The sequence below is a fragment of the Myxocyprinus asiaticus genome, chromosome 24 (assembly GCF_019703515.2).
Source record: "Myxocyprinus asiaticus isolate MX2 ecotype Aquarium Trade chromosome 24, UBuf_Myxa_2, whole genome shotgun sequence".
In the NCBI taxonomy this organism is placed as follows: Eukaryota; Metazoa; Chordata; class Actinopteri; order Cypriniformes; family Catostomidae; genus Myxocyprinus; species Myxocyprinus asiaticus.
In genome coordinates, this window is record NC_059367.1 from 43,929,089 (window position 1) to 43,947,863 (window position 18,775).

At 42.7% G+C, this 18,775-nt stretch overlaps 1 protein-coding gene across 1 annotated transcript in view; it reads left to right on the forward strand.

Moving 5' to 3' along the window:
• The first annotated feature begins 18,084 nt into the window (after window positions 1-18,084).
• The window catches only part of tmcc1a (transmembrane and coiled-coil domain family 1a), a 78,363-nt gene continuing 77,672 nt past the window's right edge, over window positions 18,085-18,775 (forward strand). Inside the window, exon 1 of the mRNA XM_051653294.1 lies at window positions 18,085-18,127. Within this exon, the coding sequence (XP_051509254.1) occupies window positions 18,089-18,127 (39 nt within the window). The 5' untranslated portion in view covers window positions 18,085-18,088. The remainder of the gene's footprint in view (window positions 18,128-18,775) is intronic.

An 18,775-nucleotide genomic window follows, 5' to 3' on the forward strand; every position in this document is an offset into this window, starting at 1 on the left:
TATCTAAGTCCCTCATTTCATCTGTTGTTGATTGCTCAGTTGGAAACATCTTAGTCTCAGATCATGCCCTAATGAGTTTAGAGGTGTTGCCACATACGGAGAAAAATAAATCATATAGTTGGCGCTTTAATGTATCCCTTTTACAAAATCCTGAATTCCAACAAATGTTAATATGGAGACCAACTGGTCCTCAGTATCCTCTGTGGCATGGCTCGGGAGGTACTTAAGGCAGTTCTTAGGGGCAGATCATATAGTATGCCTCATTCACCAAAAAATCCAAAGCATGAGAACTCGTGGCCTTGGAAGGGAATATTAAAAGTGCAGAGGCAGAGCTGAAGCGCCAAATGTCATCTGATGACCTCAGAGAATTGACCCGATTGAATTATAGATATAATACTATTTTGTCACGGAAGGTGGAGTTTTGACTATTCAGGGCAAGACAGTCATACTTTGAGTCGGGGGACAAAACAGGAAAGCTTCTGGCTAGAAATGTAAAACAGAGAGAGTTCTATCATTCCCTCAGTGAAATCTGCTGGTGGTGAAATATTCACCTCAGCCATTGATATTAATGATGCTTTTAAAAATTCTATCTTGATCTCTATAGTTCCACGTCTTCGTCTACTGGTGAAAATATTAGAAACTTTGTGGAACCATTAGAACTTCCTAAACCGACAACTGAGCAAAATAATTCTCTTTATTCTGAGATAAACTTGGAGGAGCTTGGCGAGGTAATTAAGGACTTGCCCACAGGCAAAGCTCCAGGGCCAGATGGCTTTGCCGCTGAATTTTTTAGATCTTATGCTACAGAACTGGCTCCACTTTTGTTAGAAGTTTATACGGAATCATTAAAGAATGGAAAGCTTCCGCCAACAATGACACAAGCCACGATCAGTCTGATTCTTAAAAAGGACAAAGATCCAAGTGAGTGTTAGAGTTACCGTCCAATTTCCCTGATCCAGCTAGATGTAAAAATATTGTCAAAAATTTTGGCTAACCGATTAAGTAAAGTTATGACATCTCTTATACTTATAGATCAGGTGGGGTTTATTCAGGGCCGCAGCTCTTCTGATAACATTAGGCGTTTCATCAATATCATGTGGTCAGTGGTGAATGATCAGACTCCGGTAGCTGCCATCTCACTTGACGCAGAAAAGGCACTTGATATGGTAGAATGGGATTATCTTTTTAAGATTTTGGAAACATACGGGTTCCGGAATACTTTTATTGGATGGATTAAGTTACTATATAGATACCCGGTAGTGGCGGAATAAACACATGGATTAATTTCAGATTATTTTACTCTGGATAGGTACTCTTTCCCCATTATTGTTCTGTCTTGCCCTGGAACCATTAGCAGCTACGATAAGAAAGGAAGATAATTTTCCAGGGGTGGTGGCGGGAGGTATGGCACATAGTCCAAGAAAGCACAGGGGAAACGAGAGGGGCTGAAGGCCACAAGTGAACCCAGAGAGACCACCGGAGGGCAAGACAAACCGGGCAGCCAAGGCAGAGCAGACAGGGAGTCCACGTGAATCAGGAGACCAAGCAGGCCAGGGCAGATCAGGCGGAGGGTCAGGAGACCAAATAGACCAGGGCAGATTAGGCAGATGGCCAGGAGACCAGGGCAGATCAGGCGGACGGCCAGGAGACCAAGGAGACCAGGGCAGATCAGACGGATGGCCAGAAGACCAAGGAGAACAGAGCAGATCAGGCAGAGATGCAGTAGGTGGAGGCTCGGAGGATGTAGCCATGGAAGTCTCATGGGGCGGAGCCACTGGACAGGGGTCAGCAGTCTGGACGATGACCACTGGACAGGGATCATACTGGACATGGGTGGCTGCTGGACACTTAACAGGCTTAATGTATACCGAGAACTAAACAGGCCCTGGGAACCAGACAAGCTCTGGAAACTGGACGGACTCTGGAATCTCGCCAGGCTCAGAGAACTGGACCAGCTTGGGGAACTGAACAGGCTCAGGGAGCTGGTCAGGCTTGTGAAACTGGACTGGCTCGGGGCACTGGACAGGTTTGTGAAATTGGACGGGCTCGGGGCACTGGTGAGGTTTGTGAAATTGGATGGGCTCGGGGCACTGGATAGGCTCATGAAACTGGACGGGCTCGGGAAACTGGACGGGCTCGGGAAACTGGACAGGCTCGGGGCACTGGATAGGCTTGTGAAATTGGACAGGCTTGGGGCGCTGGCAGCAGCACGGGGTTCCCGCCATACCCTACAGTGTACGGGGAGAATGTGAGCCTCAAAGCATAGTCAATTAATTCTACTAAAGAGAATTCACACTTGCTTCTAGGCAGGCAGGATTTCACCGGCTCATTGAGTTCAAAACAATAGATGTCCTTGAAACAAATATCCCCCCAATTAAAATCCTAGGCGAGACTGCAGAAACGCTCAGTATACTGTTCGATGGTTAAGTCTCCCTGTCTGAGAGACAGCAGTTGCAAAGCTGCTAGATCCATAGTTGTGTGGTCAGGTGTTCTGCAATGAATGCTGGAGGAAGTCAAGAAAACAGGATGTAAGTGCAGCTTTATTTAATAAGAAAACTTGACAAAAGAGACAAAGACAAAACTTGGAAAACACAGGAACAATACAAAACCAAAACTCTGGAACAGAACAAACGTCACATCCATGAAGGGTAAGAGGAACAACAGTTGACCAAGACTGAGTAAACACAAGGACATTATATGAACTGGGGCAAACAAGTTAAATGATAAACAGCTGGGAACAATCAGGGCAGGAACAAGGAACAAAGACACAAGAAGGTAAACACAAAACTTCAAACACAAAAAGTCACTCCTCTGGTGGCCACTAGGGCAAAAGTCTCAGATGTTACAAAAATCATTCAACAAGAACACACTGGCATGTAGTAGCATTATTAGCGAGCTGGTGCAAATTTACCCACAAATGTATAATCATTCACATAGAGACATTTTCCAAGACCACGGCATGCATTTTTATTAAATTAGTCTACAAAAGGAATCAAATCTACTCAAATACTCTCAAATGCCCAATCACTCATGTGCCATCTACAGCGAAAGCCATTCACATATCTTCCGAAAGTAACATATGCCTCTCTTATCAACATTCTTTTGTCTTTATTCGGCACATTAACACTTTTATACGCTCATCTTTGCAATAGTATCAGTGTAATCATAAATGACAATAATAGAGTGTAATCGGTGCATATTAAGGCCACGTTAGCGCATTAGCGTCATGAATTCAGAATGTAAACAAGACAAATTAAACATTTTCTACTGCAAATATATTACTTTAAATCACCATTGAGTGGTTAAAACAGCTTCTTTTACTGATCTAATGTGAATTCTACTAATTTAATGAGTCATAAAGTAATTCCCTGATTGCACACGTATATCACCCAGACGTCTATTTTATGTGTGTGTCTACATTTGGAAGATGTATTTTTTAGGTTGTTTGCTCATCTGCAAAACGTCTATAAGACGTTTCCTCTCGGAGGTCAATAAGACATTCAGTAGATGTCTTTGAGGTGTTTAGGATTAAGAATGTTTGTAAATCTGATCTTTTTAAGATGTTTAGCAGATGTTATTTAGAATGTGATGCTTTCCAGATGAAAAGATCGAAAACATATCAGAGACATACAGTACGTGTGCTATCTGGGTCCGGAAGTATATCGAGGCCTTAAATATCTTCAAAGGGAATAGGGCATAGGGATGATCAATTCGCACCCCTCTATGGACATTTCCACCGGAAACTGGAGCTCATATGTGCCCATTATTTAAAAAGCATAGACCGCGTTAAATTTTGTCCCATTGTCGTCGCATTGAAAATGAGAACAGTCTGTGATTTCTTTCTCTTTAAAAGTTTAAAAAAAAGCTCAAAGCAATTAAGAAAGCTGCAATACCATGCTGTCATAAATCTTACATTATATTTTTGTATATCGTACTGTCACAGTTTTACTTTGCTCTCTGTTTTCTCTGCCCACCGCTGGTGTGATGCGGACACTAATGCTGTTGAATGGCCTGAGTGTGTGTATTGTGCTGTTGTTTGTCTCTAATGCCTGGCTGCCTGCAAACACAAATAACACTGTCTCTCTGTCTCTGGATCCTCATTGAGAAACACTTTTGTATTGACCCCATGCTTACCTGTTTTTCTGCTGTATATTTCTCTGTTATGATCAGCCAGCACTTTAAAATGATCTCATCTATGTTGGCCTGATGGTAAGTGTATTTTATCTCTTTCTATGTTTGTTGTTTGTGAAATAGACCCATAATCACAGTATACTCTAGTGGTGTTCTTGTCTATTGTGTTGGGAAAGTTATGAATAATTGTTATTTGTGAGAAACACCACAATCATTATGGAGGATGTTTTGGGGAGTTTGTCCCTTGTGTAAGATGAGACTATATTAAAGACTGCTGGGTTAGTTCAAACTGTGTAAAGATTGAAATCTCACAAATTCCAAACATTTATGGATGTGTAGAATATTTTAGTATTTGTAAAAACTCTCAAAAACACACCCTAATAAATAATTCTACAGCTGAACTATTCTAGCATGTTTCCACTTTTTACACAATGTTGATTCAGCAAATTTCCTTCAGCTTTGTCATGATACATTACACACTGTGACAAGATGTGACATTTAATCTGACTTTAACATGCTATAGCATGCCTGAATAAGTCATGTGAGAGCAGTGGTGTACTGCTTTACATTTACATTTATTTATTTAGGGATGCTTCTATCCAAAACGATGTACTAATGAGAAATACAACAACAGCTTCACCAGTGTTGTCATCATTTCAGTTAATTCAGAATGTATTCATGCTGTTTAATGAATCAAGCTGTGTCAGTTTAATTATCTGAATGAAAACACTACTGCAAAGTCTTCTATTATAGTTTCAGCTGATGTACCTGTATTTACTTGCAGTGTTCTGTGCTGTGGGATGAGGCAAATGTCGGCAAAACGTTTGTTTCTATTTAGAATACTGTAATACTTTAGTATAAAGTAATACTGCTATTTGCCTACCAGAGCCAGTGCTTCAAGCTTTATTTTGCCTAAGTCAAGCTGCGATGCAGAGAACACTTACTGATTTTTGCTCATTTATTTAGAAAATGTTTAGCCTAAATCTTAAATTTTTTGCCTTAAACATCTTTGACATGTCAGTTTTCAAGTCAAGTCGTTTACAATTAAACTTGAAATGCACATAGCACGATGTTAAATTCATAACACTCACATTGTATAATTGTAATAGAGGTATTTGATAATTATATTACATTGTAATAAATACTAAAGAACAATAATGTCAATATACAGTATTTATTTAATGTGTATATTTTAATTTTAGTCAATAAACAACACGTCATAAGATTATGAAGCACAGGCTTTATTCACGCCACCAGACTAAAATGTAAACATATTAGTCATATTGAATTTGATATGGAAAATACTATATATTTATAAATAAATGAACATCTAAATTAACTAAACTCCGAAAGAGACACAAAAACATAGTATACTTGCATAGGTGTGCTCACCTCGGTTGCTTTCTATGTATTCTTCATGATCTGACCATCATTTCGGCTGCTGTAAAAGCAGCTCTTACATTCATACAGACAGAATCGTCACAGACATTTTGTAATATTTTGACCAAATCAAACCAGAAAACAACACACACACACACACACACACACACACACACACACACACACACACACACACACACACAAAAATTCAGAGTGAGGATGTTTATGATGATACACCGGTAGGCGTGTGTACTCTCCCATCAAACACATCAGTCACACATCATCTCTGGCATACTAAGATAAATTGTGGATAAAAAAAAATATGAAAGTTTTCGCAATAATCTAATTTGGCAATATTATTGCTGACTTCAGACCCATTTCCTGAGACTTGCCATGGATCAAATATGCAAATATGGCCGCTGCGAGGAAAAGGTCAAGTGACTGAAACAGGTCAATATAGTATATGGTTATTTAGCAGATAGCACGTTCATTAGTCAATAAAATGGGGTTACACTTTACATTCAATCAGCCAGATGTATGAATCAGTAATGACCAAGGCCTGTATTCACAAAGATTTTTACCTTACCACTAGGAGTTCTCCAAAGACTTCTTAGTTAGGCGATGTTGCTTAAAACATATTCACAAAACTGCCAAGAGCAAGTTTTACTAAGGAAATCTTTAAATAAGAGTAAGGCGGTGTTGACCTTGTCGCTATGGATGACGTCACATTTTATGAGCATGATCTTTTAAATCACCCACAGTGATTGGTAGACATGATAGATAGATAGATAGATAGAGAGAGAGAGAGAGAGAGAGAGACAGAAAGAGAGAGGCAGACAGACAGACAGAGAGAGAGAGAAAGAGAGAGATAGACAGACAGACAGACAGACAGACAGACAGATAGATAGATAGATAGATAGATAGATAGATAGATAGATAGATAGATAGATAGATGTTGATGCTATGAAACCAGCGTGCGTTCCACCTACAGCATTAATACACCGGGTATCCCCATGATGGCCCTGAATGCCCCCTTTTTTTCTCTGCCGCTAGCATGCATCCACAGGAAAAAAATGCGCTATGAATTGTCGGACGATGTGAGGTCTGGAGAGGGCATATATAGTTTGATAGATGACTCTGCTGATGGATAACAGAAATTTCCAATTCAGTGCACTTCACAGTTTTATTTTGCCTGTGTCCAGAGAGTACAGAGTTGTCAAAACCTTAATCTTTGGTGTAATCAGGTTATTTCGATAAGTGGGAGAGGTACCTGCATCTCTAACTAAGTTTACAAAAATGAAAACACCCTTGCAATTCAAGCAATACATTTTTAAAGGTCAATGTCAACATTAAAGTATTTATAATACTATAATATTACATTATTAAAATAAATCACTTCAATTGTGATTCAGGCGATACCTTTTTAAACGATCAATGGCATAATAATATTCTATATAGAGCTGTCAGAATTAACGTGTTAACGTATGCAATTAATTAAAAAGGTTTAACGTGTTAATTTTTCTAAATCGCGATTAATGCATTTACCATTAATATGGCATAAACCATTATAAACACTTGTTGGGAGGGCGGAACCTTTGTAATGTGTCCGCCTGGAGTCATTACACTGATGCACACACCACAACAGCACTTCACTTTTAGTGATAAAATGATGGAGAAACTAGCTCTTAGCACTATTTGATGTACAAAACAAGTCCAGATGGGACTTGTGATAGAAATCACAGTATTTATCAGCCTATGTAAGGTGCATTTTAATTACCACAGAAGCACACCAAGTCTTAACTATCACCAAAATGCAGAATAAGATGTTTTTGTCTGCAAGCGTTGAGTTCAATATGGCTTTGGTGTTGATGCTCTCGTGAACGCAGCTTAACGATTGCTGTAGGAAAGCGGATAGTCACAGTCTACTAGCGGATTAATACTGTGGAGGATGACAGTTTAAGAGATTTAATGCCCATTGCAATGAATATGCAACCAATGGGGAAACTAGTTTTTAATTAGTCAAACTCCCACTTAGACTTTGGCAAACCTTTAATGTTACTTGAATTGGTGATATTTAGCGCATTTCTGTCATTATACTGTGATAGGCTTTGTTTGGAAAATGTTAATAAAGCATTATATTGTTACATATTGTTTAGTTTACTTTCCTAAAATGGAAATAAATGCATTTTGACAGGAAAAGAAGTATATATGGTGTCAAATTGTAGCATTTTCAAAACCTGCAATGAATCGCAATTAATTACAAAAAATTATGTGATTGAAAATTTGTATCGACTGACAGCACTAATACATCATTTTTAATGTGGATTGACGACAGCAGCCATACTTTGGATCGTTTGTGAGTCACTCTTAGGGATTTAGAAGTTCTCAGGATGACTTCTAAGTTCCCTTAAAATGTCTTAAAAATGTCCATCTGAAGAAACCTCAAACAGTTGTTCTTTATGGTAAACACATTGTAACGTGTTCATGATGGGGTGCAAGGAGGAAGCAGGAGTCAGTGAAATTCAACACAAACAGTATTTATTCTCATAAAACAAACTCGTTTTTCAATCTCAAAGGCTCATAGGAACAGCACATTCTCGGGGGGTGCGTAGCTCTCTCTCTCTCACTGGCATCTGGCTCGCTCCTAAATCCGTCTCCAACTCTCACTGCAATGACAAAAAGCTGTTAGAGACAATCATTGCCAGGTGATGATCCTTACCATTCTCATCTCCTGATCATTCTCTCCATTCTCAAGCCGGCGCTCAACCACGCCCCTAACACCACATACCCCCACCACCCGACTCAGGCCAGGGAGCCATTCGGTCTGCCCAGTACCCCCCCCCCCCCATTTCTGGAGAGGAAGTCCGCAACAGTCATCTGTGCCCCTGGCCTGTGGACCACCTCGAACTTAAAAGACTGAAGAGCCAGATACCAATGGGTGATTTGCATGTTGGTATCCTTCATCTGATGGAGCCACTGGAGCGGGGCGTGGTCCGAACAGAGGGTAAAAGCCTGTCCCAAGAGGTAGTATCGAAGGGTGAGTACCACCCACTTGATGGCCAGACACTCCTTCTCAACGGTGTTGTACCTCGTCTTCCTCGCCAAAAGCTTCCAGCTGATGTACAGCACCAGGCGCTCCTCCTCACGACCACCTAGTACAACACGGCTCCCAACCCCCTATCCAACGTGCTGGTCTGTACAACAAAAGGGAGAGCAAAATCAGGAGCATGTAACAATGGCCTGCCACAAAGTGCAGCTTTCACCTGTGTTGGGCCTCATGTATTCGGATATAAGACAAAGGCAGGCCTGCACACAGTCATAAAGCCTGACTGAGCCCTAAACACACAGTCATAAAATCTTAACAACCATGCCAAAATCAAACAAAGGGAGTCCAAAACAGACTACATGAAGCCTTGCTCACTTTACACCTATGTGTGAAATTCCAAAGGATCGAACTCTCAGCTCCTATTGGATGAGGTGCACGACAGTATGCCCCTCAACCATAACCAGAAATACTTCTGAGATCCTTCTGGGCATCACTTCCAGCAACTTTGCGTGCTGTGCGTAGACGCAGCTCATAGCTGCTCTCAGGTCTAGCCTCGTTGCACAAGGAAGTAACGTACAACTTGAAACTGTGGCCATACAATCTCCATCTCGCTGGACAGGTTGAGATTACTCTGTGTTCCACCGAACACTCTAACGGATCCGAAGGAGACCACCGAGCAATCCGCATCTTCATCCATTTGCCTGCAGAAGTGAAGAAAGATGATTTCTCTTCCCTCTTCCACTGAGTCAACGTCGCTGATTTCTTTGCCAGCCGTACCGCCCGCCGACAGAGCAAGGAAACGGCCTCCCGTCATCACCCAAGCCTTGAGGAACCGAGTCGGAGTTAAAGGACGGATGAACACACATTCTACCTGCGTCCTCACACGATCCAAATAAGAGGTTTACATCTGGGCAGAGATAAAATATTATAGTGTGTTATTCTTGTGTATCAAGGTTATTGCTTGTACAGTTTATGGACCGCTGAGTCCGCTCATTGCTGCTAATAATACTTAAGGTATTACTGTAATGTACTGTTATCACGAATGAGATTTGCTGTGTTGTAGTCCAACCATGTTGGACTGTTGTGTATTTATGCCATTGCGGATGAGACCGGCACACTGAGTTTATCCATTAAAGAACCAAAGACCGCGGGATGGTTTACGAGCCGTTCACCGAGTCTCTGAGTGATAAACTAACAGCTGCTTTCTCTCCCACAATCGCGAAACCGGCTTCGTGCCGCCACTTTATTCTCTCTCTCTCGTACTAACCACACACGTGCGCAGCCCCTCACAAACATACCCGCACACACATTTGACTAGTAGATAACTTGGTGATAAAGCTCATCTTTATCCCAAAGTTATCGTACAAGTGGGGACACGTAGTAAACGGGCAGACGCCATTAACTGGCTTCTCTCTGCCCACATTCGCGGCCATATTCTCTGGCTGGAAACCTCGCGTGACATACTCTCCACGAGAGTCACGTCTGCCATTTTGTGTGCGTCACTCCTTACACACACACACACACATACACACACACACACATACACACACACACACACACACCTTCCTCTCATAGGCTTATTTTGGTTAACATATCTAATCATGTCACTGTTTAGTTTGTAGTTGTAAGTCAGAAGTTTATTGACTGCATTGTATTGATTATTAATTGATATTACTGCATCAATAAACTTTGTTATATTTCAAAGAGAAGTGTTTTGGTATGTTTTGGTTTGTTTTGCATACACCTGTGTCAAGGGCTGGCAGGGGATGTCAGTGCTCGGATTCAAGCCTTCATTGTTTCCTTTTGAATGTTGATGTTCCATTGATTTTAATAATTAATGATTATCTTTGATAATAATTAATATTCTATTGAATTTAATAATTGATGGTTATCTTTGATGATTGTTGGTTTAAAGGATTAAAAAGCTAACATTGTTTCTAATCAATGTTCTATTGATTTTAATAATTGATAATTATCTTTGATAATTATTAATTATTGCTAATAACTAAACCCACTCCTGAATGTAGCGCACAACACCTGCATAAAAGCCTATTGGCATGGATCCGACCACTGGACCAGGTCTGGGGCTCCCTTTTTAGTGAGATCGGTCAGCAGGTTGGTGATGTCCAAATAATTAGCCACAAACTTCTATAATAGCCAGCCAGCCCCAGGAACTATCTCACCTCATTTTTGGTCTTGGGTCTCAGACACGCCGCAACCGCTGCAGCCTAGTGGAACCCCACCCATCCAATTGCGCGCTTCTTGGGGTTTGCCGTGAGTCCCACCCCGTCGCAGCGACCTCAGAACCGCCCTCAGATGCTGCATGTGCCGCTGCCAATCATTACTGTGTATAATGATGTCATCCAAATAGGCAGCTGCGTATGCGGAGTGCGGTCTGAGGACTCAGTCCATAAGGCCCTGAAACGTAGCCAGGGCCCCGACAAACTGAATGGAAGGGTCATGAATTGGTGTGGAGAAGGCCATTTTCTCACGGGACATTGGTGTTAAGGCGATCTGCCAATAACCCTTTGCAAAATCCAGTGTCGAATAAAAGCGAACCATGCCCAACCGATCGAGAAGTTCGTCAATACGAGGCATTGGAGACACATCAAATCTAGATAGTGCATTGACCTTTCCATAATCCACACAGAACCGGACCGAGACATTGCTCTTTGGAGCCAGCACCACCGGGCTGGCCCAGTCGTTCTAGGATTATTCTATTACCCCCATATCAAGCATTGCCTTTAATTCTTTCAAACCACTTTTTTTTGTGCTTGGGTAATCGGTAGGGACGACTGCGTACCACTACTCGCGTAGTGTATGTGACATGAAAGTAGTGCCTTGATCAGTGAGGATTAATTTCGGAATCCCCACTCAGGGGATGATTCTGAAGAGTGCCTCTGCAACACTACATGCTGAAATGTCGCGTAGAGGCACTGCATCCGGAAATCTCATCGCGTAGTCCACTAGAACCAACAAAAAGCGATGCCTGCATGCCATCCGCTCTAATACCAATTCTTTCAAAGGGGACCTCAATCAAAGGAAGCTGGTGCAAAGGTGCTCTTGGGGTGGCCAGCGGATTCACCAGCTAACATTCATGGCATGCCGCACACCATCTGCGAACATCCCCGCGAATGCCCGGCCAATAGAAACGGGCCATTAGACAGTTCAGTGTCTTTTCCTGCTCTAAGTGACCTGGCATCGGATCATAATGAGATGTCTGGAATAACATGTCCCGACGGTTCTTCGGTATCAATAACTGCATTGTATCTTCTTTTGTCTCAGTGTCCTGTGTCACTCAATAGAACCGGTCATTTAAAATAAAAAAGTACGGATATGCGAGTGCAGTGTCTGGCTGAAGATGTTGACTATCAGTCACTTTCACTTGGTCGAAGGTGTGCCTAAGGGTCTCGTCTCGAATCTGCTCCAGAGGGAAATCCCTGGCGGGGAATCCTCTAAGGGTTGGGGAAGCCAAGACTTCCCCCTCCCTTACATCATCCTGACATGGAGCTGACGTAGATGGCCCCAGCTCCGCCTCCCCAGCCAGTGCATCACAAATCCCACACCGAGATGCTTTGTTACAGGACCCATCCGTGCAAATTTCCCTTAATAAAGTGGAAAACGCTGGCCAATTTGCACCCAAAATTAGCAGATGGGTGAGACGGGGACTAACCACAGCCTCGACACTATGCTTTTGTCCCTGTAATTGAATCGTCACAGTGACTACAGGATAATCATGGATATCACCATGCACACACCTTACCTTCACCTTGTGACTAGCATCTAAAGCCTCATCTTGAACCAGGCATTGATGTATGGAAGTTTGGCTGTAACCCAAATCCACCAAGGCCTGGTATGTACCCCCCTTAATACTCACGGTTATGTGGTATGTCCCAGCTCGATCGGGGGCAGCCTGCGGCACATCAGGGACCTGAACCAACGTTCCCACCTCCATCACTGGGCATTGGCCCCAAAAAATGCCCAGGCTCCCCGCAGCTCCAGCAGGCCGGCCCAGAGTCCATGCCCGCATCCGTGGCAGCAAGTCAACCAACCTGGGAGTGAGAGTGGAGAGGGACAGGGGAAACCGGTGGGTAGTGCAGTCCCCGAAGCCGAAGAGCTGGTTTGGGAGGGGGCACCCCCGTTTCAGGGGAGGAGAAACAGGACAGAATGAAGGGGAAGGAGGGGAGACAGAAGAGAGAGAGAGAGAGAGAGAAGGATTTTGGGGCTCATCGGCTCCCGAAAACACCGCCATGTGGTCCTCTGCCAGCTGGATGACCATTTGGAGTGATGCTGGGCAGTGGCACTGGACCCACTCCGCCATCCCTCTAGTAAGTTGAGCGATTAACTGCTTCAGTACCACCAGGTTGATCACAGCTCCGACGTCACGTTGCTCAGCCAGCAACCACCTCCAGCAGGCGTCCCGGAGCTGCTGGGTGAAGGCAAACATGCAGCCGTGCTCCCCAATGGTCAGTGGACCAGCACTGGCATTGGCGCTGCTGCTCGGGTGTCCGGCCGACCCATTGCAGGATGGCTTTCCTCAAGTTGGTGTATACCAGGAGGTTCTCCGTTGGTAACTGCTGCGCCATGAGTTGGGCTTTTCCGGACAACAGTGGTATTAACCGGACCGCCCACTGGGTGCTCGGCTATCCGCAGACCACCGCCGTCTGCTCAAAGGAAGGCCTTCGGATCGTCTTGGGGGCCCATCTTGACTAGCGGAACATGGGGTGGGGCGGTCACGGGGTCCGGGGTTGTGCACTCTCCTGGGGCGTCAAGCTCCGGAGCACCTGCCAGTCCTCCGCTAGGGCTTGGAAGAGCGCAATAAACCGCTGCTCCTAACAGGTTTCAAATGTTTCCCCTTCCTTCTTACACATTGCTCATGCATAATGGTTATTGGTGCCCCGAACATGGCTTTTGGCCTTATCGGGGCATTCAGAAACTCAATATTCTTACTCTCTGAGAGAGCCCAAACTAACTACGCCACAACGCTCATTCCTTCACCACAGAGAGACTCATGATGCGGCCGCAGCTCTGGACTTCCCCCCTTGAGATTTGCAGATTGAGATCTGCAGTGATGCAGATTTCTTCCCAAAGAGCCAGGTTTGGTGTCCCAGCATCTATCTGCCTCCCCATCTCCCCCATAATCTCTGCTCAAATAAGCTGAGAAGAGTGAAGCCCTGGTCACACTAGGCTTCAAACATACAAAATTTCAGACATCGCAACAGACCAGGATATGATGTCACACGCAAATAATATACCACCTACTCACTTTCCAGCAACAGTAAAAATACACAGCTTTAAAAATATGCATATGTTTTCTTTGAATTGAGCCAAGAAGTCGGTGTGTAGGCAGCTATTTCCCGTCATACAGATCCCTTTCCAACCCCTGGCTCATCTGCTGCAACAGCCATTCAATAGAAAGCCTGACATTGTCCCTTGCCAAGGGGTCTTTGACCAAAGAGAGGAGGGAGCTTAGGTGAGGCCTCCTCCATGATCTCGGCCCAACTACGATGCTTCAGAGGCTTATGAGGGTCTTTCTCCACTGGCGGTGGAGAAAGATAGGAATCTCCCTTATTAGCTGCCGTGACCTTCTCTCTTTTCTGTAAAAAACTCTACGGAAACAGAGAGCAGTGCTTCATAGTGCCGCTTGCGTGTGATTCACCCCCAGGCATGCAATGCACAAGTGGTGAGTTTACGCAAGTAACCAGGACGTTCCCTCTCTGTCACTCACTCGATGTTGTGTCGATGTAGTGACACTAGGGGTCACTCTTGGGAGCCCGAAACACCTCTGGTCTTTGATAAAAGGCCAATGAAAATTGGCGAGTGGTATTTGCATACCACTCCCCCGGATATACGGGTATAAAAGGAGCTGGTATGCAACCACTCATTCAGATTTTCTCTTCGGAGCCGAATGGTCGATGTTCACTGAGCTGAATTCCACGACTGTTCATTCACTTCTGCTGGATCTGATGGCGCATTTCAGCAGCTTCTCCCTCCTTTGCACTGGTGCACTGCAGAGAACGCCCCTGGGCGCTTCAGCAGAAATAAAAGAGTATATTTCTCTAAAGAGTGGCACACACGGAACGTCTTTTTAAAGAAGTGTCTTTTTAAAGATGCCTTTCCGTTTGTGTGTTATTCCTGTTTATGGTCGTTATCTCTCGCCTTCTGATGGTCATGATCGCTGTCTTTCGTGTCTGGGCATGACCCACGTGGAGACAGCGTTCATGAATGGATCATGTACTCATTGCGAGAACATGACCATGGCAATGTGTCTGCCCTGATCGGGCTTCCGGATGAGTCCGCCGGCTCAAGAGAACGAGAATGAAGAAGAGGCAGGTTATAGTGACTTATATCAAGGAGGCGGGGCTCCCTGGTCACTGCTGTGATTGGTGCGTAAGTTGAAAGACATGGTGCAGATGTTGCTTTCGTGGTTGGTCCTGCATGAGGTGTTTCCCATAGTGAGATACCGAACGAATGTTAAAAAGAGAACAGGTAAACACCACATAACTTTACCACAAAGAATTTGGGTACAAACATAAACAGAAAAAACACAATAAATATAAACACAATAATTAGCAGTATCACAACAAAATATTTGCATTTTTTGTAGTGTTTCTAAGATTTTAGGGTGTTCTGGGTGGCTTTAAGCACATTGATGTGCAGTTGCTAGGTGTTCAGGGTGGTTTTTAGGTGGTTGCTTACTGGCCCAAGCCAAAAAAGCTCAACTGCTGTAGGTTGCCACAGCACCTGTGGCATAAATAATCAGCTGTGCCATTATTTATGCCGTTCACTTGTACATTTGATACTAAAGTACATTTGACATCAGTTTAAAACTGTTACTAAAGGATTTTTCTCATGAGCTACCTTCAATTTGACTTGAGCCAATTTCTGTAAAGCTATCTTTACTCTATACAACACTGGTTTTATATACATAAGTCGATCAGGGTTTGGCTAGTTAGTTTCAGCAGTTAGCCTTTGCTGGTAGATGCTGTAACTACACCATTATGGGGGCAAAAAGCATCTTCCTTCATTGATGGCCATTTAAAATTAGCCATGTATTCAAAAGAAATATTTGTATTTATTTATTTTGCAAAAAACACTTAAATCGCAAATATTTCATTAAGTGATTGTAGATGTTTACCAGTGACAGAATTTTGACAGTGCCAATCAATGTTGTCATGACATAATCTTTCTGCTGCTCCAGAGTAATTAGTCCCATGGAATTTAGGTAAAAAACAATTTTTTTTTAAAAACGGTGCGTGGAATGAACGCCCAGAAGCAAAAATGGCAGCATGTGCATCACATACTCTCAGGGGGTCATTCACTAGCCAAGCGACTGCCAACTGAGATGAATATGAATGCTAACAGAGAACTCCATGATGTATACTGGCATTCGACATAAACACTGTCCTTACTTCACCTACTGGCTAGTGCTGGCAGAGCATCAAATGAAGAATTTGATCAAAGGTTTGGAAGTCAGCTTGTGCTTAAGCATACTCAGAACTTACCAGAATGCAGAGGTTGACATAAACATACTAGATCAGGACCTATAGCACGACAACATACCAGTTCTTCTCTCTTTTCTCTCAGTGAGGGCTGAACTCTCTAGGTGTCACTGGAGCAGCAGTTTGCCCACTATCATGAGGAGAGGGAGCTGTCTGCAGGGTCATCAGATGAGAGCAGGTGGAATTGTGACAGAGTCGCAGTCTAAAGGAAACCCTCATAGTATCTGCACCGGTACCTATGTGACCACTGACACTTCTGTGACTGCAGACTCATTTTTCATAATCTCGGGCCTTCAGTCCACTGACGAGACAGAAGAGGTGAGTAATGTATGTATGTGTTTGTGTGTGTATGGGTTCACTTACTGTAGCTATACTTTGGGGACAATATTGTTAAGTGCAGCTTGTGAGAGATAAAGAAGATAAAGAGGGATTGTGTATGGCCACTAGAGGGAGTTACTACTGCTACTACTACTACTATTACTACTACTACTACTACACACACACACAAACACATACACACACCATGTTGGTGCAGCTATCCTTATGTGGACTCTCCACAGACATAACAATTTTTATACTATACGAACTACAGATTATATCCCCTAACCCTAACCCTCACAAAAAATCTTTCTGCATTTTTTACATTTTCAAAAAAACATCGTTTAGCGATTTGAATTATGGGGACACACACACACTCATTCAATCAGATGTTTGATGTTTATGGCTGTGAGAGTGCTGAGGTTATTTAAGCAATGCTTGTGTGTGTCTGCTGTTATAGAAAAGATTATAAGCAACCCTAATGAAGCAAATTATGTACAGCAGCATTTCAAACATCAGTTTCTAATTCAACTTCTGCTTGTGTATGTGTTTATACTGTATATCTACTAGAATCTAGATTATATATCATACAGTATATTAGATCAGTTTATCAGATACAACTCAATATTTTTCTGCAAGCTCATGTTGATAACCTTGATGACCTTGTCTCATAGTGACTTCATACTGTCTGGAGGTTAAAGGGTCATTTTACTGAATGAATATACTGATACAACAAACTGTGGAAGGTTTTGTTTTATATTAGTCTTGCCTGAATAGTGGGTCTTGGTCCACTTCCAAATGAATACTGGTGCGGTTCGATTGATATACTGTATGAACGCAGCATGGACCAAAGACGTCTAAATGGACCAGTAACAGGAAGTAATTTGCCTTTAATACTGACCTCAAGCATACCTGGTTCTTCTCATCATAGGAGCTATGTTGCCCATTACAGTTCAGTACAGGTGTCGGAACCGCTGTCAGCCGTCTTTACAGCATATCTTCATTTGTGTGTGCAACGGAGGAAATCCTGATGCTGTTTTGACTCCTTTACACATTTTATTAGCTCTTCGTTTGTTCTCAGCTGGTAAAAAATACCACCATATATACACATAGAAATCTAACGAGCGCATTTAGCCCAGCAGCCAGCATTGTTTTGGATGTTCGGCAAGTTTTGTCGCAAAATATACATCATAAAAGCTGTCCAATCAGGTTGTGACTTTTTCCTGATTTCTTTTGTTTTGTATCTTTAGGTTCGGTTTTAGAAATGCCAGTGTGAACGCTAAGCGAACCAGGACTAAATGTATCATTTTCTTTTTTGGTCCGGACCAAGAGAACCAAGAGAACCGAACTACAAGTGTGAACACACCCTTAAATACCGTCTATGTTTAGACAGCGTGCGTTTTGTTTTGATTAGCATCTCTGTTTCTGTTTGTGTGTGTGTAGATGGTATGCTCTATATTTACTAATGAGTAATGGCAGCCCATCAGATACTGCAGCACATGCATCCTCATGTATAGGTGAGGAATTCTGAGTGTGCAAGTATATTTTGGTGTGTAATGAAAAGAGAATATTTTTAAGAGGAATAGAGTGTGTGTCTGTGGGGGTGTGTGTATGAGTGTGTGGAAGAGAGAGTGAGCAAGACACAGAGAGAGAGAGGGAGGGTTTGTGAGTGAATTTTGGGTCACTGTCACTCGCCGTGCTGTCAGTCAGGATGGTGCAGCGCTTCAGCCTCCGCAGACAGTATTCACAGGTAAAACACTTTTAGTGCTCAACTTTCCTGTGTGTTTATGAATGTAGAATCTGTAGGATTGACTCCAGTATATGCATATATGTGCATCTGTAAATATAAAGAGAGTGTATGTGCATACAGGGTATGGAGAGATTTTCTATATTAAACAGTATCCTGTGATTTGTCTTGATGGACAGAAGGAAAAGTTAAGTGTCTGCCTTGATGCAATGTTTTATTTTACTTTCTATGTCTTTTGAAGTTGTAGTTTTATTTGTGCCATCTTAAAGACATAGTTCACCCAATAATGAAAATTCTCACATCATTTACTCAACCCTCATGCCATCCCAGATGTGTATGACTTTCTTTCTTCTGCTGAACACAAATATTTTTAGAGGAATATTTCAGTTCTGTAGGTCCATACAATGGAAATGAATGGTGACCAAAACTTTGAAGGTCCAAAAAGCATATAAATGCAGCATAAAAGTAATCCATAAGACTCCAGTGGTTTAATCCATATTTTCAGAAGAGATATAATACATGTGGCTAAGAAACAGATCAAAATTTAAGTCCTTTTTTACTTTAAATCTCCACTTTCACTTTCACATTCTTCTTCTTTTGTTTTTGGTGAATTACATTCTACATGCATATCGTCACCTACTGGGCAGGGAG